This window comes from Hesperophylax consimilis, chromosome 28, assembly GCF_061612785.1.
Source record: "Hesperophylax consimilis isolate HC1 chromosome 28, BYU_Hcon_1.0, whole genome shotgun sequence".
NCBI classification, from domain to species: domain Eukaryota; kingdom Metazoa; phylum Arthropoda; class Insecta; order Trichoptera; family Limnephilidae; genus Hesperophylax; species Hesperophylax consimilis.
In genome coordinates, this window is record NC_142863.1 from 6,868,874 (window position 1) to 6,895,386 (window position 26,513).

At 37.5% G+C, this 26,513-nt stretch overlaps 1 protein-coding gene across 1 annotated transcript in view; it reads left to right on the plus strand.

The window, feature by feature from the left end:
- LOC149410098 (oxysterol-binding protein-related protein 6-like) overlaps positions 1-26,513 on the plus strand; it is a 134,216-nt gene that overhangs the window by 92,164 nt on the left and 15,539 nt on the right. The window contains exons 4-14 of the mRNA XM_089648594.1: positions 3,048-3,174; positions 4,924-5,144; positions 5,517-5,620; positions 13,370-13,468; positions 14,756-14,874; positions 16,687-16,842; positions 18,156-18,246; positions 20,919-21,038; positions 21,554-21,739; positions 25,510-25,610; positions 26,385-26,510. Of these exons, the coding sequence (XP_089504720.1) occupies positions 3,048-3,174; positions 4,924-5,144; positions 5,517-5,620; positions 13,370-13,468; positions 14,756-14,874; positions 16,687-16,842; positions 18,156-18,246; positions 20,919-21,038; positions 21,554-21,739; positions 25,510-25,610; positions 26,385-26,510 (1,450 nt within the window). The remainder of the gene's footprint in view (positions 1-3,047; positions 3,175-4,923; positions 5,145-5,516; positions 5,621-13,369; positions 13,469-14,755; positions 14,875-16,686; positions 16,843-18,155; positions 18,247-20,918; positions 21,039-21,553; positions 21,740-25,509; positions 25,611-26,384; positions 26,511-26,513) is intronic.

Consider the following 26,513-nt stretch of genomic DNA (forward strand, 5'->3'; position numbering starts at 1 on the left):
TGACATTCCAGTATCTTGAAATCCAAATTCTACAATTTCTGGTCTTTTGACATTCCAGTATCTTGAAATCCATATTCTTCACATTCTGGTCTTTTGACATTCCAGTATTTTGAAATCCATATTCATGACATTCTGGTCTTTTGACATTCCAGTATCTTGAAATCCAAATTCTACAATTTCTGGTCTTTTGACATTCCAGTATCTTGAAATCCATATTCTTCACATTCTGGTCTTTTGACATTCCAGTATTTTGAAATCCATATTCATGACATTCTGGTCTTTTGACATTCCAGTATCTTGAAATCCAAATTCTACAATTTCTGGTCTTTTGACATTCCAGTATCTTGAAATCCATATTCTTCACATTCTGGTCTTTTGACATTCCAGTATCTTGAAAACCATATTTTTGTCATTGTCTTTTGATATTCTAGTTTCTCGATATTCATATTCTTGACATTCTAGTCTTTTTTAAATCATTAAATCCATATTCTTGATTTTCCACTCTCTTCACATGTCATAATTTGACATTCATCCAGTCTCATGAAATTTAGATTCTTGACATTCTGGTCTTTTGACATTCCAATATCTTGAAATCCATGTTCTTGACATTCCACTATGTTAACATGTCATCATTCGACATTCACCCAGATTCTTAGCATTCTGGTCTTTTGACATTCCAGTATATTGAAATCCGTATTCATGACATTCTGGTCTTTTGACACCCCAGTATATTAAATCCATGTTCTTGATTTTCTGTTCTTTTGACAATCCAGTATCTTGAAATCCACATTCCTGATTTTCTGGTTTTTCGACATTCCAGTCCCTTGAAATTCATATTCTTGACATTCCAGTCTCTTGACATTCCAATCTCTTGATATGCCACCCTCTCGACAATCCAGCATTTTTTTTCTCACGACATACCATAGTCTCACTGGCTCCATACGGTTGGAAGCATTTGACGCTCTCAATCTCCTGACGATACTTTCTCTTTTGACCAGTGGCGGTTCGTGGTCTTTTTAACAGGGGGTTCAGAAATTCAAGAGAAGATAAACATATCTAATTAAAATTTACTTACTGTTGTCCTTCGTCAAATAGTCGAATACGGCAGCAGTCACACAACTTAAATAAAGTTAGTGGGAGGGGTACCTACATATTATTGTTTTTAAATCACTTTACACTAGACGCAATTATTAGATAATGAGAAAAGTTTTATAGGAATTAAATTGTTTAATGTTTTTATAGCACTCAATGTATGTTGCTAATTATTATTGTTTTTTCGAGAAGAATAATTTCGTAGAATATATAATAGATATTTTAAAACATAAAAAAAAAACAAATAAAGGTGGCACGAAATAAATTTACTAAGTCTACTTCAATAGGTAGTAGATTTGCAAATGCCATAAGCAAACGGTTGGAGAAATGCAGAAACAAGAAAACAAAAATATGTGCAAAAATGACTACAAAGTTAAATACCATAATATAACATAAAAAATAACACTTGCTTCCCTATGGTTCAAAGGTCAAACGTCGGCCCGTCGTCCGCGAAGTGCTCGGGTTTCTTCGGTTACATTCGTCAATGTTCGGAGGTCACGTGATATCACAACGCGTGTTCGGCGCACACAATTTGTCTTAGTTTTGCAAAGAAAGACCAAATTTTGTATATGTCACCGTCATAGGGTCTGTACCGGCTAAAATTATTTTGTATGAAGAGTTTGGCGCGGATTTTAACTCGCACAAACTTGGAATATGTATCGTATTTTTCGGTGGCGCGGGTTTTGAAGGCGAAATTTTAATAGCGTGCTATCTATAATGTGCTTATATTATTATAAAACAAGTTTGTTTTATTTTCTCATCTTTTTAATGGGGGTTCGCCGCACAAACGCACTTTAGAGAAAACCGCCACTGCTTTTGACAATACTTTCTTTTTATGGAATAAGTGAATTGTATAAACTTTTATTAAAAAAAATCCAGTGTATCCCTTTATCCGTGATAGCTGCACTAAATGGCTTAGCTGTGCCAGTATTTTTATTAATTCGCCCTTGAATTAATAGTATAATTATTTCCTCACTTTCAGTGATTGAAATTTTGGCTAGTTTCCAAAGTCAGTCCGACGTTTTTATATCAGGTGCTAAACTTCACATCCGATAAGGTGTTGAGTTGATTTTCAGCATAGCGCTTGTAATTTTAAATTTGTGGTGTTTACAATATATGTATGATTAGAAATGCGATCCTTGAGGCGTATTTGCGGTTTAACCATGTATGATTGTGTGAGAAATGTGGAGATTCACAAATAGTTAGATTTAGAAAGGGACGCTTAGATGGTTTGAAGTTTAGAGGGAATGAATGAAGATAGGAGCGTACGGAGAATATATGACGCGAATGAGTTGCCTGTATACTGTCAGATTCATTTATTGACAAATCACAGAAAGGGAGACGGTAGTGCCACCGTTTTGTTTTGTAATTATCTATTATTATGTATGTAAAGAAGATTGCCTGTGGCGGCGTGACTTTGTTTTTTATGCAAATCTACAGTATTATTCCAAGACTAGCTGTACCCCGCCACACATTGCTGTGGCTCAGTCTGTCTGTGCAGATAGAGAAACAATAGGGCGTGTTGTTTTTACGTCCAACAGATGGCGCTGTTTTAAAAAAAAAGCATTTTTGTGTAACAGATGACGCTGTTTTAAAAAAAAATTTTTTTTTAACACGTCACAGGAAACATCTATATAATGTAGGTATATAAAAACACAGGCGTATTGGAATGCTACGTTGTGTCAAAATATCAGAGCAACCAGTGAAGAATTTTCAGAGATATAAGATTAATATTTTTATTTATGTAGATTGATTGTTGAAATTTTACACACTTGACCGTTAAAACAGGATGACGGTGACTGTCTACACGGGATTTCGAAAAACCACCCCCTTTTGCCTCCCCTCAAAGCATCAATTTAATACGACTTCTTGATGATATTTAGCACACCTGACGTGCAAAATAAGAGGAAAATGACTTCAGCTATGGATAATATAATGTTTTGTATGGATTCCAGACGCCGCGGCTCGGAATGGGAGGTGCTGGAGGGGTTGAAGGACGGGCAGAGGTTCGACAGGAAGCCGGAGCTCTTCAACGGTTTCCTCCACAAGAAGAGGAAGTGGCCGCTCAAGGGATGGCACAAGGTATTATTATAATTATTATAACTAACTGTTGTGTTCGCACAAACAGTCTCCAACTCGTCTTGGAAGGAGTTTTATAAGTAATAGATTCTTTTAATATTAATCAGGGATTTATTAATACTCCGCGTATTATATTGGTGACTCGTTAGTCGACCTAACTAGTAGCTGGCTAATTGGAATCTGAAACAGTAAGTTTCTCTGGGAGCCTTCCCACTGGCCCTGGCGACTACTGGCCACTGGCTCCATCTTGCGGACTTCCACGCAAGCTCTATGCACTGCCATCTGTGCGTGCATCTACAAAGCTTCCTAACACTAACACATTTACAATTTATGATAAACATGCTTCCACTCTTAGATTGGGTTCTTTCACATAAATTCAAATGTAACATTGTCACCAAATTGACAATCAGCACCATTTTGTTCTTTTTAACACTTGAAAGATCCCCGTTAAACGATGATTCTAGATCTGTTTCAGCTTTTGAACAAATTTTGATGAAACTGACCTAGAATCGCCGTTTAACCTGCGTCATATCGAGGCGCAAAACAGATCTTGGGTTGTCGTGAGGTTTGACTCGGTTACTTGGTTTATTGTAAATTTTCCTTAGGCTTATTCATTTAATTAATAATTATCATATTTATTTTATATTTATTAAATTGCCGGAAACCCGGGCGTTTATTGCAATTACATGTTTAATATAACAAATGTGAAAGTAACCCGCCTCACTAGAAGGTTTCTGTTCTGAGGCGGGTACATATATTTGTTTACACATACACATACATTTTTTATACAAATATATACATATATCAATATATACATGGAGCATTCCATAAATAGTTACATTCATATGTAGTTAAGAAAAAAAAGAAAACAGGAGTTTCGTAGGAACTCTAAATTTACAAAATCTAAATCTTAATCTCACATTAATAACATATCAAAGAATAGTTTTAAACAACAGTATTAGATATTAGGCATGCGTAAAACATAAGCAGTTTTAATAAGAAAGAGTAAATCACTATAAATGTACATAACACATGTTTGTAAATAAAGAATGAGAATTAGACTAAGAAGGGATTGCTAGTAATTTGCTGATGCATGCTCTTTTTTTATGATTATAATAATATAATTAATTTCATAAAAAAGCTATTCTGACGAAACCATACCAAAACGGGGCCTTTAAAATGTAAAAAAAATCAAAATGTTGGTAATTTGCCATTTAATGACAATATTACATTTTAAATTCTGCAAAACACCCCAACCTTAAATATATAATTAATTTTGTACAAAATTCTTGCTTTTTTTTTACCTTGCATGATTATTTTCAATCAATTTTTCTCACGTTTCTTATTCCAGTTAACCTGAAATCAAGATTCCTTGTATCTACCTAATCTTGATGGTTAGTTTCCCTTATCCTTAATATCCCGAATGCATAATAAAGGTGAAGATGAGAAAATAAAGCTGGTAAGTTTAAAATTTCCATTTACAGCGTCAGTAATAATTGGATAATTTGTATAGCGTCGATTATGAGAAAAATCACCACGGGTGCTGAAATCAAATAATAAGTCTCACTATATATATCACAGGGTATCCGTGGATGAAGTGCAATAACTTTTGAACGACTCATTCTCATATGACAAATATCAACTATATACAAATGGTGGTTGCGCGTTTGACATGTTTCCTAACTATGCACTTTTGCCTGACACTACACATTCCAGACAACTGTGATCTTGATACCCTCTATCTGATTGCAGCGTTACTTCGTGGTGGATGCGGGCATCCTGGTGTATGCGCGCGGGCCGAGCGACATCTCGCGCGGACGCCTGCACGGCTCTGTGGACATTGGCCTGTCAGTCATCTCGGCCAAAGCCAAGCGGCGGCGCATCGACATCGATGCCGAAGAGTTCATCTACCACCTGCGCGCAAAGACGCCCGAGTGCTTCCAATCCTGGGTCAGCATGCTGAAGGCGCACAGGTAATACTACATGCATCGCCCTGTATTAAATTAATCCTTTCGACTGTATTAACGGAAGTGATTTCCACCAAATTAAATTGATGATGTACGAGAGGAGTGGCGGCGTTTTGGGTGGTGGGTGAATTAACGATAGGGGGCCAGACACAATAGTCATGCAGATAATTTCAGGGAGTGATGCGGGAAGCGAAGTGAATCTAGGTCAATTGCAGAGAAGAATTTAATTCTAGATCTGAATTGACACATGAATTTACTACTAGGAAAAACTGATTTTAAACTGAGAAAAGAACTGATTTTAAACTGGGAATCATTGATTTGTACAATATTAAATTCATGATTTCCACGGTATTGAGTGAATGAATAATTGCATTTCAGACTGTACCGCCAACACTTCCTGACGTTTGGCACACGGGAGGCGCCCGCCCCCTGCAGCCACGAGGATGGACTGGACGGACGGAGACAAAGTTTGTTCTATAATGGTTGAGTACACAAATTAGATTATTTTTTATTTTAAGCACTGTTTTTAGCTATTCTGTTTTAGGGAATGTTTTCACTGGTTCCACAACAAAACAGAACAGTGGCAAAACAAATAAGTTATCTATTCTGAACTAACCTTACTAATTATTTTATCGTATTCTGTTTTGTGACTGTTCTGTTTTATCCGGTTACCGTTTTCACTTATCTCTTAGTTTTGTCTTGTGTTGAAAAATTCACAAATCTGATGAGCTTGAAAGAAAAAGTGGCCAAGTCCAAATTCCTGTTTGTTGTCAAATTAAGTTTGAAGTTTTTGCGTAGATGCAAGCTTATAGTTTTTTTTTTTATATATGCCTCATGCAGTATTAATATTGAAGTTTTAAAACAGTTTTTATTAATTCATAATTTGATGGACTACATCAAACCCAAAAAGGCTAGAATCATTCCAGAATGCTTTGCGACGATTCACCAAAAGTCCCTGGTTTGTCAGGAATAACATAATTAACACTGGCTCGAAAATTCCTCCACTCCGAAAACATATAATAGATTTAGCCAAAATCTTTTACTCCAAACTAGAATCAAACCTGAATCCCTCCATCTCCAACCTCGGCTGCTGGAACCCCATCACCGACTCCCTCCGTCTCTGCCCGAATTCCATCTTATATCCGGCCTTACCCACAGTGAGCGGGTTTATATAAAAGATTGCCATAAACACAAAAAAACACTGTATATTTCGCTGTTTTGATATATGTACTAAAAAAACCTTACAGTAGCAAAATGCTGCCCGCTCATCGGGTAGAAAAGATTATCTCCTCATTTATGCACCTCTACCTCGAGTTGACGCAGGAACAGGGAGAAATGTTCCCTGGCACTGTATAGTATTTTTTTACAATACGATATAACGTGTGAGGAATGTGGAGATTCGCAAAGAGTGCAAGACTGATGAAAGATTAAGAAAAGGACTCTTAGATGGTTTGGGCATATAGAATGAATGAGCGAAGAAAGGAGTGTAAGGAGAATATATGATGCAAATGTGAACAGTGGCAGAAGTCGGGGACACTCGAGGAAGACATGGCACCGTCAAGTGTATCAGATACTCGAGTCGGGCCATGTCAAGAGTCAGAATAATAGAAGAGTATGTATGAGACAATGTATGAATGTGAATGAGGCAAGGAGTGTGTGTCAATACCGAGTTGTTTGGCGATCCGTCCTCTCTGCCTACCCCTGCGGTTAGTTAGTTAGATATATTTTGCTTTTTTGAATAAAACATTACTGACTTGGCCAATTTTCACTCTTACAAGTTCAAGGAATTGAATTTAATCATTAAATTAAAATGATCTCAATTGTTGTAAAATAAGTATTTTTTAAACTTAGTTAAGATAAAGCAAATCAACATAAAATATAGTAAAAAAAATATTTTGTATTTCAAAAAAATTATCGTCGTTTTTGGGATCTGAGAAAGATTGGCTCAGGATGCTTTTAATACTGCATGTCCCGGATAGATAGATTCATACCATGCATGAAATTCTCGAGGAATTGCACCCGATTTACTTTGTTATATTTGGTTTTACGCCCAGCCGGGCTTTTACATTTTTGAATGTGAGCTATCGAAAATTATACAATTTTTTTTAAAACAAACTGATAAACTGAATATAAAACAATATTATTACAACATGTAACAGTAGCACAAAAAAATATAGAAACTAGAACAATACTACATGTAAGACAAATCACTAAAACTACATTACCAGCACTATAATTTGTAGGATTCAACAAAGTGCCAGTATAGATTACGCTTAATTCTGTAAATGGAGTCAATAAATATATCAATAGTACCCCCAAACTTGTTGCCCAAATCTTGCATCATGTTGGTTAGTGAGTGTGTCTGATAGTTGGTTGTGTATGTATTGCAAGTACATGAAAAAAATAGCTGTGTGACGTTGCTGTTTGAATCTCTTTCATTTTATGGGTTACTTCAAATACACAGGCAACATTAAAGATCTTTAACACCTCAAGCTATCGCTTTTAGCAACAGCTTATATGGTCTCATTTAAATCTTTATGTCTCTCTTGTTGTCATGGTTAGAAATCTTATCTAAATTGTGTTAGAAAGAGAAAACACAACACTTTATATTCAAATCTAGAAGTTAACAACAGAAGAATTCAAATGTACATATGTATATTTATTTTTTATTTTATTTATTTAATATTTGTATGTTTTTTACAATAAATATACAATTATACATATTATACAGTGTTATAAAGGTAAATAATAATAGCTTTTCCTCACCATAAAGAGACGAGGCTCTTGTGTTTGGTGAGTGAATCCTAGCTCAATTATATGGAATCATGTAAGTAAGTAAATAATATATTTGCAAAACCAAAGGGATAAGTAAGAAATAGGCAAGATTTATCAATAATACAGTTTCAAGATTTGAAGGAAATAATAATAAGAGTAAGATATGGACTTTTATAGTAGTTTTAGGTAATTTTTTAATTTTATTTTAAATTCCTGAATATCTTGAATATTTTTTAGATATAATGGAAGGATGTTAAAATATGTTATACCTAGATAGAGATAGGTATTTTGTGTGTGCTTTGTATTAAGTTTTGGGATTTTGATAGTTTTTATATGAAACTTCATAATTTTTTTTAGTGTACTTTTCACTTGTCATTTTTTCCAGTAGAAGATACGAACCAGCAATACTTATATTTATTTATTATATTTCTTTAGAACTCTCTGACTTCTGTGTTTATTTCTTTTTAATTTAATTTTAAGTATTTGTGAAATAGTTTCCATTTAACTGTGTTAAGCAAAGATATTAGAAGAACGAGATGTGCTATGCGCAGTTCGTACTGAGTGGAATTGTTTTGCCGAGTGTCGCCGGTTTTGTTCACCAATACTACTGCACACCTTCGCTTACGCTAAGGCATCGCTAAGGTATCCGCACTAAAACATAGAACAGATTTCTGTGCGTACACGTCCCGATACCGTTCAAAGTACCCTAATTAGGTAGTACTCCGGCTACGGTCCGGCGGCCAACATAACATATCTCGTTCTTCTAATATCTTTGGTGTTAAGTCTGTCTAGTTTGTTTTAAAATTTATGTAGGTCATTGAACTCCCTTTTAAATTAGTTTTCTTATGTAAAAATAAGTTATTTTAATTTTATTAATGTTGTCTTTCCCGAAAAGATTTTTTTTTTTAAACTTACTGGAAGTCATATACTATAAGTATTATTTTGTAATGTATTATAACTAAATATATAACTTGATCTTAAAATCGTAAAATTTGACTTAGCCACTTTTCTTTGTATGCTCACATCTATATGTTTGAATTACTTACAGATTTTATAAAGTCGTCTGTCAAAATCAAACAAAATAATTTTAAACTTAGGTTGGCATGTTTAAAACTCTTTCAAAATTTATGGTCATCAAATCATTGATTTTATTCTAAAAAAATACGATAATTCAGGCATTTTAATTTTGATGAATACATTTTCTATAATGATTTGAAATGTGCCATTTTTATTTGCCGCCAAAATGACATTTTCGTTTTTATTTGTGAATATGGCGTTGTTGACGTTATAGTGGCCAAAGTCGGTGACAGCCGTCTTACCATCCAGTAGTGTTTTCTACGTCATATGACTTTTTAGCCAATTGAACCGTTTTGACATGTTCGTTTTTAAAATTAATAATTATTAATGAAAATTAATCATTTTTGGTACAATGATAAGAATCAGAAAAAAAAATTGTAAATTTTCCGCAAATTTTTAACCGTATTCGTAGATTGTAAAAATACCCCATTGGACTAGTCAAACAATTTTACAACCATTGCAATGTAATGATAATGAATTCAGTATTAATATATGCGGTTGCAAGGTAATTAAATGTACATTTATGTGAAAGAGTTATTCTTTCACTAAAGACAATGCAGCGGATATTTAATATTTTTTTTATTCTTGTTTTATGCAAATTTTCAATGCTTTGTTTATTCAACAAGCATGATGTGACATTTTTCCATTATGTATTCAGTATATTGATTTTCATGTCCAACAAAGAATAATGATTTTTTTTTTAATGAACTAATCAGAATCAAAATAACGGAAGAGTATATGTAGTGGTACGCTACTACTCGAGTCGTACGGTGTCAAGTACTACTCACAGTGCCAAGCGCTAAGGTACCTAGGCCGTCATAGAACAAACTGGAAATTTCGGCCGTTGCTCAGCGTTACGGGTGGCAATGTTTGTAGCCATAGCAACTAGAATGTTCGGGAACGTTCTTAGGTGCAACTTGAATCGTATTGGCACCTTATATAAGCGACAGCGGGAAGGTACTCAGTCAGTCTACTACGCGCTACGTTTTAACGCGCTAATCAAAATAACTTACTCCTTTCGCGCCTACGATTACTTAAATAATCCTTGCCGTAATAAATTTATTATAAAATATTACTTGGTTTACTTTCAACACCGAACACATCTTCAACCTTCGCAACGTATATATGAGACGATGCATGAATGTGAATGAAGTAAGGAGTATGCCAAGACGTCGGTGTGACCATCATGCTTGTCGGCTGAACGAAAGTGAACGGTTGAAATTTGGCAATCAAATGTGACAGAGGTTTAATCAGTCCAAACTTAGATCATCATATTGATTCTCTAGTGTTATTACTAGTAAGCATGTACCATGAACGAAAATATGCGAATAGAGCATTAAACATATGGTCGTTGCGCTTGCAAAACCGGCTATGTGCCTGATTTCCACAAAACATTTTGTACACCAAAATTTTTAAAATAAATTAGGGTATCGGGCCCAATTTTGGTTATGTGAATAAGTTTTACTGTTCGCACAATATTCGTTCAAAAGTTATTCATTGACGCATTTAAATGCAATTTTTTTTTGCTTTCCCTGTAAAATTGGGTAAAACTCAGATAGTCGGTCTTGCAAGCGACGAAACGTTGCTGTTGCGTACCGAATCGATTGGTACTCTACGAATGAACTGTAATTTTTAACAAGAAAATTAGAATGAACAATCGTGTTAATCACAAGGAGAAAATAGGAGTGGGAAAGGAGGTCTTTACCTTGTGAACGTTGTGGTTTCAATTGAAAGTTTTGAGGTTGGTCTTGAATGTTCTGTGGGCACTATAGTTTATAGATGTATATCTAGTATTGTTTCACTACATGATTAGTTTTTGTATCACAAATATTTATTGTTTCACAACATGAACGGTTTTTTGATCACTCTCGATAATATACAATATTTATTTAATGTATGATGATTGGGGCTGATAAATTATACTGTTTTCCGACCATTATTACGAGGGGGCGATAAATATGCAATGATATGCAACAATGACGAAAATTAACATTTTAAAAATTAAAATTTTTCGAAGGTAAAATACCTTTAGGAAATGGAATAAAAACAAGGGAGAGAGCAATTTAGGTAGGAACCGGATTGTTGGAATAACCATAAAAGTATTTCAATTGTTATGGATATGTATTAGTCACAATGTTATGATACTTACTTAGCCCATAGTTGTGTTAATAGGCTGTTATTGTGTTTGGTTTTTTTAAGTACATTATTGACTGTTATGTTGAATGAAAGGAGGGTGGCCAAGTTTGACTTTGTTGGTCTTATGAGAACCAAACGCGCCAGAGTTCCAAAGAACTCGCCAAATCGACCATCCGCCGGTAGAGCATAATTCCCCATTCAGGTCGGGGAAAATATATCCCATCTACATGATGTTTGAAAGGAAGTTGCAAGGTTACAGAATGAAAATAATTTGGTTAAACTTTGGACTGGCCGTAACAAGTTATATTTGATAAATTTCACAGAGAAATACAAAAAGGTGAAAACTTACCCCCATCGACCAGAACGTAGAATCTATCTACCCTGTCTAAAATAATAAGAACGTATTTAGTTATGAGGAACGAACACTGAGTGCCGCGAATGGCGGAGTAGATGAATCAGCCATGTAGCTAGAGGACGGCAGCATCAGGATGTGGCTGGCCAACGGCCCAGTGTGGTCCAGCCAAGAGGAGTAGACGGCATCAGGATGTGGCTGGCCAACGGCCCAGTGTGGTCCAGCCAAGAGGTGTAGACAGCATCAGAATGTGGCTGGCCAACGGCCCAGTGTGGTCCAGCCAAGAGGAGTAGACGGCATCAGAATGTGGCTGGCCAACGGCCCAGTGTGGTCCAGCCAAGAGGAGTAGACGGCATCAGAATGTGGCTGGCCAACAACCCAGTGTGGTCCAGCCAAGTGCCGGTTTCACGGTTAATCCGTAAGTTGCCCTTCCACGAGGCAAGGTGGAACTTAATAATGCTCCGAATCAAAATGCACTCGGCGAAAACAGTTTATCGGCAGAAATAATCACCGATCGCTTGGATAAACTCTGATTACCCCCATGGCCACACATGGTGAAATACGTTTTCATTATCCACGCCACCCGGGGCGAATTCCACTCGCGGGAAATATTACTAGACTTCTAATCTTGAAGCACAAACTGAACATTTCGGTATTAATCACAAATCCATGAAATAACTTTCGATTAGATCCTCAGACCTACAGAAATAATAATTGACCCCCGACCGGACACCCTGTCTCTTGTCTGTCCGGCCGGGAAGTGAAGCCATCTTGAATTTCTTGTCACTTCCTGTTAGAGTTCCAAGTTGCCAGAGCATAAACAATAGACAAGATAAATCACAGATTTGACAAGTTCTTACTTAGTGTTATAATCGTATGTTATTTTCATAACACAATATTAAACAGTACCACTGAATAATTGATTTCTAGATGTTTGATCTATTTTAATTTTATTTATAACTAAGAATAAATACCAACCGTCCAATAACGGTGTACAGCAATTATGTAAACATAAAAAAATTTAATACTATGTATTATTATCTTAATGACTGTACGGTTTATGATTATTGCAAACGGAAGTGGCGCCCTCTGTTATTTTCAAAAAGAACCGTTGAAGTTTTTATTCTGCGGCAGTGGGTTTTTTTTATCTGCCAGTAAGTATGTATTTAAACAACAACAAAAAAAACAAGAGACAACTTTGGTTCAAGTGAAAACAAGCGATTTGGAAAATTTCTGAGGGCCAACGCTAAATATGTCTGGAATCTTGCCAGTATAGTGGAAGTTATATAGCCAACACAAAAGGTTGAGAGATGGTCAAATTGGTTATTTGTAAAGGAATATGAAAAGTTTCGAGGTTTCTTATAATATGGAGATTGATATTGATTGTGGCCAAGTTGGAAGATTCTACACGATTGTTTATAATTTCGAAAAGAAATTTGATGTCATTTTTGTCACAAAGTTCGTTTAATATTTCTAACTTGAAATATCCAAGACGTTTCTTGCAGTCGATTTGGAAGAAAATTGACTCCCCAGACAGGCCAATGTTATCCTTTAAATTTTTAAATTATTCTTTCAAGAAAGAATTTCGACTTTTTAACTTGTTGACCAATTTTACTAGAAGTAAGGGAAAATTGAGCTTACTTTGGACACATTCACAACACTATTTATCAGTTTATCTCTTCAGTGAGATGGATGTATGCACTGAATAGATAACACAGTAGAAACGCCCTTGATGTCACCACTTAGTACCTTTACCTTAGTACACTTGCCTGATATTGTATTGTATTGGAAATTTCAACTTTTGGTGCAAGAAACACACCCTCATTGTTTACCTTCATCTTCTAAATTATAGTTTTTTTTTCATAATTTGGTTTGCTAAATTGTTTTGCAGGGTTGTCCAATTTGGAGCGTGATACCACATCGGCTACTCGACACCGCGGCTCGCTGGGCGCCGGAACTCCGGGAAGTCGCTTAGCTACCTGGATTATAGGTGCGTACCAATACTTACTTTACCTCTCTAAACTTCCAACTTGTAATTTTATCGAAGGAATTATACATTGACTTAAGCTCGTCTACGCAGCTGCCAGCGTAGTGAAGGTTAATGTTAATACCGCACAGCCAGTGGGACTATGGCATTCCCAATAGGTATATCTTGTGAAGCTGAAGGGAGTGGAACGGTGAAAGAGATGGGGAGAAGGAAGGTTATAAAGTACCTGGCTATTCAGTCTAAAGTCATTTCAAGTAACTTTTGTATTAGAAATGGTGATCTTTCACTAGGGCATTCTTAGAGAGTATCTACCACTCTATAACGTGCCGCAAAATTTTCGGTAGTTCTTTGAACGCACCTTGAGTCCAAATAAGTATCTTTTTAATTTTCTCCAATTTAATAAATCAAAATCAAAGTTTCCTTTGAAATAATAAGATTTGTAAGAAGGTGCTTAAATACCCACCTACGTAATTATAAACTGAATATTTCATGTAACATTTTTCAAATTTCAATTAAGGAATTATTCAATTTGATCAAAGAAACGTTACTATCTTGAGACAAACATTCCCGAGTCACGAATAACCTGACAATATTTGAAAATCTCCTACTACCATCACAGTAAGCGTAAAATGTTGCTTGTGTTGTGATGGAAGACTTAGCCAGCTGAGGAATTGAACACACTACGCCTGGGTGGGACCCAAACGCGATGTCAATTCAGCCACCGACCAGCCACCATCTTGAACTGGAAAAGGAATGTACAAACAATTTTACAGATAGACAAAGAACCGGACTTTGTTACGCTCAGTCAACTATAATTTTATTTATTTTTTTCATTTTCGGGAAATAGACAGTTAACATTTAATCAGTTTGTACATAAGTATTATATAGTAAAATAAAACCAATTATGGATTTCCTCCTTGTGACTTTAACTCAGACAGCATAATATGGAATAAGTTATTTAAATAAATTAATATCTCAACTTCTTCTCCTTTCCTGTTGGGGGCGAGAACCTAACGCTGACAAGGCGCCTCCTGGCGTCCCTGTCCTGCGCTACTTCAGCGGTGTCCGTCAATTGCTGGTCCAGTCTCTCCCCGCACAGCCTCCCCCACATCATCTTCCGTCTAGTATTGGTGGCAGTTTTTTAGTTGCAGAAGTCGTTCTCCAGTTGATGTCGAAGCCGTAATTCACATGAGACTTTTCTAAGAAGCCTTGCAGGGATTCGATGCTGAGTACATCTCGATAGTCGAGCTTGAAAATTCGTAACCTAACGCTAATTTATTCTTCTTCCAGAGTCGGGATCCTCGCTGGACGGGGCAGCTAGAGAGATCGGGCAGGCGCAGATTACCCTGCAGCAGCTCGCACAACTCCTCATTGTGCTGGAGGCAGCCGGAGGATCTCAGGACGGAGATGTACGTTATTCTTCTATTCATTTAAATATACATGGGGCATGGAAACTACATAGTACAAACAATATAACTTTTTTCGATTAGTGTTTTAATTTTCGAGTTATTGATTACTAAGTTGGAATTTTTTTGGTCAAATTAAAAAAAAAAGTCAATAAGTATTGTAATATGAGCTGTTTAATGTCTTTAATTTATTCATACTTTTATTTTGTTGCCAAAAAAATTGAAAAAAAGATTACTTGGTAAAATAGTGTAAAACCCTATTTTTAATTAAAAAAAAAATAAATTTACTAATAGTAATAATAATAATTGGATGATTTGTATAGCGCCGTTTTTGTGCAAAATCACCTCAAGGGCGCTGTACAAATTTATAATACATTTCTACAGTGATCTATGTTATTACTAACTATTTATGGAGATAATATACAGTACAATACTTACCTGGTAGGTCACTTGAGATTAACATTATCTAATTGTTTATTAGCGAAATTTAGACACAGGATTTAGGACATAATTGCAAAATTGAATATAACTGGACTTTCTCTCAGGAATGGTATATTTAAAGTAAGGGTACGACAGCTTAAAAAGGTAAGTTTTTAGTTTAGATCTAAATTCTGTTGGAATTGTTATGGATCTTAGTTCCGGAGGCAGTTTATTCCAAGTCTTCGGCCCAGATACTCCGAAAGCGCGATCACCAAACTTAGTATTTGGCTTGCGCTTAGGTTCCATCAGTCTGTCTACAGCTGATGATGTTGTTGATCTAAGAGTTGACTGCCTCAGACCAGTGTTTTCCGGGACGCATAGTTCAGAGATGTAGGGTGGGGCCATTTCATTGATGGATTTAAACACCATCCAGCACAGTTTGTACTGGATTCTTTCAGGGCACTTGAGCCAGTGAAGGTTACGAAGGTGTTCTGAAATGTGTGAATATTTTGAAACCCCGGTTATGAGCTGTAAATAAAAACAATTTTTACAAATTTAGTGTAGTCCCACAAAGCTGTCATATGACAGCTTGTCTGTAGGTTCTACCAATTAAACATTCTACTAAAAACAAGATATGTAGGCCGAGTTGTTTGGCGGTCCATCCTCTCTGCCTACCCCTGCGGGGAAACGGCGTGATGGTTAGTTAGTTAGTTACATTAAATAAATTCAAGGATACATCAACAATTACAATAATACAATTTTCATTCATTAACCACAGCTTTACTATTTTAGGGCATAGTCTCTCATTTTTTTCAAATTGAAAATCACTGGAATTATATATTCAAGAGTATGGATTCCATATTTATTTAATATTAAATAAATATGGAAGTCTGGGGTCCGCCGGCAATAGTGTCCCAGCCCTCGGAAGTGACTAGCGCTTCATTGGTGCTGCTTCAGTTGCATGGTGACACTGATATGGCGCCACTGACTCCGTGGTCAGAACCCTACCTTAAATTTTTTTAGTATACCTGTCCTCCAAATTTTTTTTTAAATTTCTTTTATGTGACACCTCACAAGAGCGCCCCTGTCTGTACAGAATAAAGGCAGGGGAGCCATGTCGCCACCCGGTTGGGCAGCGTTGTGCGTCGGGTTAAGGTAGGGGCTGTAGGAAGGGATTTATTAATGCCAGTCTAGAGGTAAAACAGATGCCGGTCAAAATCAGAAATCTTGTATTCTAAATGGATGATTAGTCTGGCAATAATTTAAATAAATTTACATGTTGTGAGGCTAAATAATGTGGGGAGGGAAAGGCGGTGGGCAAGAGGAAGGTTGGGAAGTTTGAGTACTGGTTGATTTGATTATTCTTTAGTAAATACAGTTATTTTTATGTTGCAGATAAATCTAGATGGATCTTCCCCCAATGTAAAAAAGGACCGCAAGAAGTTTGGTCTTCGCAAAAAGAAGTCTGGTTCTTCAAAGGGGGGCTCTGTAGACCTCAGTGGAACTGCCCTGAGAGTGGACACGGAGCCCCAGGGGGCCCTTAGTCTCACCGTAAGTGAATTTCTTCTTCATAAGCCTTTTGGAATCCAGCTGTGGACATTTTAACTTTCTTCTTCTTTCGTATGGTTGGGGGGTCAGAGGGGGACATCTAGGTCTGCCAGCCAGTCTAGGGCGTCAGGCGTCGCCATGTGGACCTCATCAATCCCGCCGGGGAATGAATGGAGCGGGCATTCGTTGACCACATGTTCGGTGGTCTGCACCGCTCCACATTCACACATCGCCGACTCTTTAATGCCCCATCTGTGCATCTTGTGGGCACAGCGGCTATGGGAGCACCTTAACCTAATGATGGCGGACCAGGTTTTGCGAGGCAATGAGAACCCAGGCTGTCTATCGGTGGGGTCCTGTATGAGATGGGCATTTCCCACGTTGGTATTTTCACTTTAAATATGTATTTTCAGCTAGTTTCGTCAAATCCATCATGCGCTGTAAAACTTTTAGATATCCACAAGATTACCATTAAATCAATGTAATTTTAAAGTTTTCACCACAATGTATCGATGTATTGATATTCCAATCATTTTGGCACAGGGAGGGTTCTAGCATTTCTTGAATAAACCATGACATCACTTGCATTCTGATCGCCACCAATAGCTTATCGAATAACCAGATCCTGCGCAGAAAAGTAAAGTTAGCTAAAGTAACGTAACGGTTTGCAGCGCAGTCTATTGTGGGACTTTTCTGCGCAATTTTCATCCATCCATCCATCCCACTGCGGTTCAAGGCGTTGAGTCGAGAGATGCACACAATACCTCCCTGCTGTGCGCACTTGGTTTTTATTTATCTCTTGTCCTTACGGGCCAGTCTATGATCTTCTTGTTTATCTTTTGTTTATCTAACTTGTTTTAGTTAGATTCATCAATCCCAGTATGGGATATAGAGTTATATAGAGGAAAGAAGGAGAGGAGAAAAAGAAAAGAAGAAAAATGTATGATGGGTGGGTAGTCATTTGGATGTCAGCAGGAGTGACGGATGTATGCTTTGGGTCAAGAGAGTCCGACCGAAGAGGTCAAAGGTTCTCCTACAACCGTTCTCGCCCAATCCAACCCGCCATGCAGCTGGTAGACGCATCCTCCGTCAAGACAAATCTCGCCCCATGAACCTGGGCACCTCTGTTCAGTCTTGCCATTCGGGGTGACCTATTGTAGAGGTACTGGTTATCCAATGAATGGTGCCTGGGTGGCAATACCCATACTTGCCTCCCAAATAGCCAGTTCCAGAATGGATGGATTAGTATGATATCTAATAACTTGCATTAGATACAGGAATTTTGAGTCATTTTCAAAAATCTGTATTTTTTTCAGTCTCTGTCATTAGGAGCGCCCCCGTCTCCAGGATCCACCCTCTCCGCTTCTGCCCATTCCTTGGCCGCCCCCACTTCTTCTCTTCCACTAAGTAAGTACCTTCAAAAATACATTATTGTCTATGTGTCGCTTTCAATCTATGGAACTTTCAAGTTATCACTGTCTATGGCTTGTTTATGCTTTGTCTTTGGTCCAGTAATTTTTTTAACAAAAAATATCCTCTTGTAAAAATATTAGTACTATATTTTTTTAATGGATTTTATTTATGAGTTAGCGCCTTCTGCAGGGGAAAAGACCAATAACTCAAAAAAGTATATTAATTTATTATCTTGTTTGCATTTTTATTTATTTTATGTTACTATTTTATTTAATTAAGTACATATTGACTTCATGTGCTATGCATTTTAACTGGAGGCTGATTTAATTAAAATATCTATATATTAATTTGCACATTATTGTCGCTGAAGAGATGACCTGATAGAAGTGTGTTGCGGGCGTGTCTGTGTGCCCGAAGTAAGGTCATTATATCCTTACTCTAACTGTGCAGAAACGCGCTGGCCTTCTGCAAACTGCAATCTGAGCACAGGCGTCAGGTTGGGAATGCTGTCCTTGTTCTACCAGTATTTCAATTAAAGATGATCCGAGGAACTGGAGTCATTGATCTCTTCGGCATCGGTGCATAGGATACATACCAAACGCGCGCCTAGCACTTGTACACGATTGACATTTGTCACATGAGAACGGGTCGTTTCATCACCAACTCGGCTGTGGAACGATTTGCTGGCCTCTTCCTCAAGGCCTGTGTAGATAATAATACACAACTGCTGACCCTGTACAAATCGCAAGTGCGCCCTACTGTCGAATTTGGCAGCCATCTCTGGTCCGGAGCCCCTAAATACCTGAAAAAAACCCTTGACTCTGTGCAAAAACGGGCGGTCCGTTTGATAGATTCCCCAATTATAACAAACGGACTGCAATCTTTAGAGCACAGGCGTCAGGTAGGTATGCTGTCCTTGTTCTATCGGTATTACAATGGAAGATGCTCTGAGGAACTAGCGTCATTGATCCCTTCGGCACCGGTGCGTAGTCGGGATACACGCCAAACGCGCGCCCAACATTTGTACACAGTTGACACTTGTCACATGAGAACGGGTCGCTTCTACGATTCGTTCTTAAGTTCAACAGCTCGGCTGCGGAACGAACTGCCGGCCTCTGTGTTTCCTCCCTCCTACAACATGGGACTCTTCAAGACCCATGTTCACTCCTTCCTCTCCACAAAAAGACCCTCCACACAGCATCCCCAAAGATGACATAGGCCCTGAGGGAAATTATTTTCTTCAGGGCCTCCTGTGTGGAGTTAATATAAAAAAAAAAGAGTTATTGTAAAAATGAAAAATAGCGTCATGAGTTTTCTTTCAAAATGGGTATAAATCACACTTCTAGCAGTTATCTGTTCAGTGATTATTGTGTTTTGTGTTTTTTCTTTGTCTTATGGTTTCTGTTTTTGTCTCTTCTCTTTTCTAGTATTTCTGTCGACTTATTTGGCTTCCACACTTCTGCGTAAGGCACAATTATATTTAGCACCCCACCCCCCCGGCCCCCCCTGGACCCTGTCCCTGCCTTGCCACTAGACATGCGACAGCTATTCTTTTCAATTACCCGTCATGAACAATCATTTAGATGTTTTCTCACTATATATTTAATTTTTGTGTTCATAACTAAATCATGTTGCATTTCCATTTACGCGTAATATTGCCTAGATTTTATTCCTTCCTTATCTCTCCTCTTCCCACTAAGGACAATGACACAACAAACATATAGACACGTTATTGTCTCACAAACTGAACACCAAATGTGACAAGTAACAAACACACTTACCTTTCCAGCAATGATAGAAATTCAAAGAATATGTGTGTATGAACGAATTAAATATAGAACAGGGCAGCGTTTATGTACTTAAAAGTTGCGTGGAATACTACATTCTTAATCATAGGTGTGATTGAGATGACACTGTGCTTACGCAAAGACGAATACGGAACGCTGTATTATACGATCTACTGCCAGTAGGTTGTCATTATACTTATGTGTTGCTACGTTTGCTACCTCACTTTCTCTTAACGGCTCTTACCTCTTCGTCCAGAAACAATGTAAATATTTGTACAATTTGTAATAATAAATGATTTGCGTGGATTTACAAATGAAATGTCATTCGTTGGCCTTTACTAGTGTTTTCCGTGTAAAATAAACGCTTTCTCACCGTGTGATAGAAACGCAGGATGAGGGCATCTTTACACTTATCCTTGCAATTTTGTTAGAGATAGCACACAACCTCACGCGATGCGTAACAGTTTAGTACTACATAAATTGAAAGGACGGCAATTATCATATCTTTCGCTTGCCACTTTAAGATCTCTACAACGTGTCTATGAATTTGTTCTGTCATTGACTAACTGGCAGTGATTTTTGTACTTTTTATAAATACCAAATTTTACTTATTATATCATGACATTTTATCCACAAATGTTTTCCACTGGCTGCGGTCGTTAGCCATTCTCCAGGCAGTCCTCAATCCTTTCTGTCCTTCTCCAACTTCTACAAAGTTTATCCACCTCTTCCTCGGTCCAATTCTGGTCACTGCTCGCATCCATGGGGCATCTGTAGACTCCTATTGTCTTGTCATCTGGCATTCTTTCAACACGTCCAGCCCATCGCAGTACTCTTTAGTACCTACGGAATCAATGTAATGGTTGATTTGCCTTCTAGCGGCTGTTCGTCCCCAGTCCCTCCCGGGGGCAGAGCATCTGTCTGGCCCCCTGTCAGGCCCACTGGGAACCACACCGGATCAGCATGCCAGAGAAGACTTCAACATACTCGCCAAAGACAGTGAGCCACTATCATTTTGTTTATTTTCCTGCAATAGTCCCAAATTGTATGCTGAAGATGCGATGCTTATTTTACAATATTATGGAAGATCTACGGTCTTTTATGTCTAGGATAAATTAAGTATGTAAGAAAAACAATTAACTAAAAAATGGAGTTATGCCACCGACGTCACATAATCTGGGTATCATTTCCATGAGCTGGAGGCAAACTTTTTGTCACCACGATGGTTTGAACATGTCTTCAATAGACTACGATATCATTTGTCCAATGACCGCCAGTGAGCGAAAATTGAAATAACTAGACTCTGCGTAGAAAAGTAAAGTTCGCTAAAGTACGGTAATGGTTTGCAGGGCAGTCCATCGTGGGACTTTACTGTGCAGCGTCTGAATGTTCATTTCTAACCCGACCGTCAGGCGTTCACTCATCGTTCACGCGTTAATGCGGTTTTTGCTTATCACGGCTGTTTACATATTATGTAGTTAGTAGTGTAAAGTCTTATGTTTGTTTGTTTGCAGTCCTGACCAGCCTGAAGGGCATTCTATCGACGCTGGCCATGGAGCGCGACCGCCTGAAGGCCGCGGTCGAGCTGGAACCCGTGGGCGGCGGACCCGTCGCCGCAGGCACCAACGCCTCCGCCACCAACACGGCCCTGGTGGCCGGCCTGCGCTCCAACCTCAACTCCGCGCTGCAGCAGAACTCAGGTATGTTACCCTACACGGTATGCTGCGTACTTGAGTGATACATTAAATAAAATAGATGCTATAATATGGTATAGAGACGATTCACAAAAATACCGAGGGTTTTGAAAGACCGGCAATATGAAGATTCTAAACTCAATGCAATCAAATTACCAACATTAAAATGAGAATTAAGTGAGAAAGGGGTGACTTGATTGAGATTTTAAAATTTTATCTGGACATTATAGTTGCTTTGGCATCCAAGAACACCACCGTGGACCTTTTGCATCTATCCTAGGAAATTCTTCCTTGCAAATAGAGTAGTGAAAGCTTGGAACAAACTTCCACAACATCTCATTGATGCTACAAATGTAAATCAATTTAAAGCTTAATTAGATTCTCATTTGAAGAGAAGAAACAATTCACTTATTTTTTAAATTTAAATTAAATTTTTTTGTGAAATCAGACATGAGCGCATCGGCAGAATGCTGCCTGCTCATCAAAGAATAATAATATTCGCATGATTTGTATATATGGCGCTCGCTATAATCAAATTATATCAAATTTGACGACCGTCGCCAATCTGTGCCATTTTGATTTTGGCCATTTGAACAGTTCCTGTTAAACTCAGATCCTCAGTCAGTTTTAGCTTTTGATCAAATTGCTTTAGCTCAAACACGTAAAGTTTTGTGCTGCACCTAGCGGCACTTTTACGTTGATAACATGTTTGCAAAACAGCTGTTGTGACCTTTGTACACGGGGCACAACTGTTCGCATACAACAGGTTAATTAATTTTTTTTTTTAATCCAATGATTTTTTTATGAACAAAATCTACAGTAGCAACTCCGCCGACTGCAAAGATAAGGGTGTCTAGCTGTATTTGTGATGTTCTCAATATCTCAAAAATTGTGTGAAAAATTATGGTATCACTCAGGTAGGCACTTTTCTAAAACTCTTTTTTTTTTTGCAACAAAAATCTGGCACTCCCCTTCTTTTTACATTTTTTCAAATTCATTTCATATATGTACAATCTTTATCAGTAAATTCTTTATAATACAGTGAAACTCGCTTAAGAAGTTCCCACGTAAGAAGTTTGAATGCTTAAAAAGTTTAGTTTTTTCAATCTCTTGAAGACTGAATTTTAAAAATGCCAAAATTTATCACACATACAGTAGAACCTTGTTAATTCAAATACCACGGGATATCAAAAATCAAATTTCAGATATTTCAGGCGAATAATTGTTGCTTATAATAATTTGTTATCGTTTGTGCTATGCATAAAAAACCTTGTCTTATAAACATAATAATAAATTTTGATCTAAACTGTATTAGAAAGAGAAAAAACCACACATTATATTCAAATCTAAAAGTTAATCACAGAGTAATTAAAATGTACACCTCTATGAAGCCAAAGATTTTGATTGCAATTTGAGAAAAAAATGTGAGACTTTGTAATTATTTTTGTATCAAACTACAAAACGTGAAGTGACAATAATGTTTATAATACATTTGTCTGATACAATGTGTGTGTTTTATTTTTTATCATCAATTTTTGTTCATTAAAAACTTAATAAATAAATTAGCGCTCTAGTACCTACATTCAACAACCTCGAGCCGCCACTGGTTGAGAGAGTTTCACTGTAGCATAATTTTTTTTGAAGATTGATTTTTTACTGTATTTCTCAGGGTAGGTACCCGTCCAAGTACCTACTCGTTCAATTCTCCCCTTTGTTGGCTGGCTGTCTGCTTGCGTAAAAACATTTATTGCATTGCATTGCATATTAATGGTTTGATTTTGCATTTATCTTAAGCATAATATTTATGTATTTTTATAATGCAATGGTGATCCTTCAATAACCTACCATACAAAAAATTTTTCTGCAGAATGTTCATCATAACATTTTAATTTTGTCCTTTTGCAATAATTTTGGGATAAATTTCAGTTGGCATGTAACTACATGTACCAATCATTCTTTTGTGCACATCACTGTTTTTGGTCTCCATTTTATTTTTTTTGCAATAAAAGGTCAGTCGGACGGTCTTTATTGACGGACGGATAAAAAAACAGATAAAGCGTAGCTGATTTAATATAGCAGTTTAGTGTTAGGGCTCCGAACTCAACAAATTCCTCTATATGTGATTTTCATGCCTAACAACAACCATGCTTTAAATTAACATTTCATTAATTCATCCTTAACTAATAATTTTCCTCTAAATATGACATTCGTGTATTACAATCATCCTTTAAATGTTACACTCGTTCATTACAATCATCCTTTAAATGTTACACTCGTTCATTGCAATCATCCTTTAAATGTTACACTCGTTCATTACAATCATCCTTTAAATGTTACACTCGTTCATTACAATCATCCTTTAAATGTTACACTCGTTCATTACAATCATCCTTTAAATGTTACACTCGTTCATTGCAATCATCCTTTAAATGTTACACTCGTTCATTACAATCATCCTTTAAATGTTACACTCGTTCATTACAATCATCCTTTAAATGTTACACTCGTGCATTACAATCATCCTTTAAATGTTACACTCGTGCATTACAATCATCCTTTAAATGTTAAACTCTTTCATTACAACCATCCTCAGGGTGTAGCTTTTGTGAATTTATTTTATCAGTAATAAAATAAATGTGAGTTAATGCAGTATCGTCTTCAAAATGTGTAATTCGTGCATTACAACTGTCCTCAAAAGTGACACTGGTGCATTATTACCATCCCGAAAGTGTAAAATACCACTGTCCCGTTTCTTTGGTGCAATACAAGCATCCTTCACAAGTGACTGGATCATTAAAACAGTCCTTAAAACGTGGCATTCCACTGCCCCATTAGATTAGTGCAATACAAGCATCCTTAACAAGTGACTGGATCATTAAAACAGTCCTTAAAACGTGGCATTCCACTGCCCCATTAGATTAGTGCAATACAAGCATCCTTCACAAGTGACTGGATCATTAAAACAGTCCTTAAAACGTGGCATTCCACTGCCCCATTAGATTAGTGCAATACAAGCATCCTTCACAAGTGACTGGATCATTAAAACAGTCCTTAAAACGTGGCATTCCACTGCCCCATTAGATTAGTGCAATACAAGCATCCTTCACAAGTGACTGGATCATTAAAACAGTCCTTAAAACGTGGCATTCCACTGCCCCATTAGATTAGTGCAATACAAGCATCCTTCACAAGTGACTGGATCATTAAAACAGTCCTTAAAACGTGGCATTCCACTGCCCCATTAGGTTAGTGCAATACGAGCATCCTTCACAGTGAATGGTGCATTTAACCGTCCTCAAAGCATGACATTCCATTGCCCCGTTAGAGCGATGCAAAACAACCATCCTCACGGTGTGACTTGGCATTGTCCCTTTAGATTGGTGCAATGTAACCATCCTTCAAAAGTGATTTGCAATATTACCATCCTGAAAGCGTGACATACCATTGTCTTGTTAATTTGGCACAATACAACCTACAAAAGTGACTTGTGCAATCAAATCGTCTTCAAAGCATTGAATATCATTATCCCGTTAGATTAGTGCATTACAACTGTCCTGAAAGTGTGACATTCCATTGTCCTGTTACATTGGTGCAGTACAACCGTTATCAAAGCGTGACATACCGCTGTTCCATTAGATTGGCGCATAGAACCGTCCGGACTGACCGAATGCCCCCTAACTGTGTGTTGCATTATTACGTGTGTGTATTTATTGCATGTGACTAGCTAGCGCTTGATCTATCACCCTGGTATGTTTGTTGGTTGTCCCACTGACCAGCCCCTCCCGGGGATCTTGCAGAGCTGCGCGGCAGACTGTCCCGGATACATGACGCTTCCGACCTGGCCGAGCTCTCCAGCGTGGGGCCCGCCTCCGAGATTGTGAGTATGCTTAAGTTATTATCGCCATCCGGTCATCGGATAACCTTGATGAATTCCCTATGAATAGTTGAATCAATTGGAAGTATGTTCACGAGAGATGGCAAGGCCGACAAGAACACTGAAAGAAGGGTGAATGCAGGAAATTTTATCAATAAAGAACTGAGTAGTTGCTAATATAAAGTTGTTAAAAGAAGCGAGGCTAGCAGTTCACAATGCATTGCTAACACAAATCTTGATAACAAAGAGGCATGCAATTGGCAGAGGAAGGATGAAAGTAGACTGAATGCTCTAGAAATAAGATCTCTGAGGCATATGTGTGTAAAATCATGAAAGAAATACATTAAGATGGCTTAGACATGTAGTGCAAATGAACGGAGAAAGGAGCACCAGAAGAATGTATGACGCAAAAGTGAATGATAGAAGTCGGAACGTCCAAAGAAGACACAACATGGTCACGGTCAAGTGAATCAAACACTCGAGTGGGTCTGCCAAGAGTTAGAATAACAGAAAAGTATGTACAAGACGATGCATGAATGTGAATGAAGCAAGGAGCAGGTGGAAACATGGGGGGCAAAAAATATTTAAAATTTAATTGTTACTAATTTCACAAAAATGTTTAAAAAGTGTTTTATACTAATGCCAGCACATTAAAAACATTTAAATTTGATTGATGTACCAATATCATCCAGTTACAAGCATTTTAAATGTGATACTAAAGTAACAGAGTTGCAAAGTTACAAAAGATTGATGCTAATATCTGCGTACAATTTGCAGGCCACCCGACCATTCCACACGTCGCACAGCTACAGCTCATCGTGCGTATCCGCCTCCGAGTTCTTCGACGCAGAGGACCTGTTGTCTCTGGACGGGAACGCAGAGAACGCCGACCTGCCCAATGCGGTT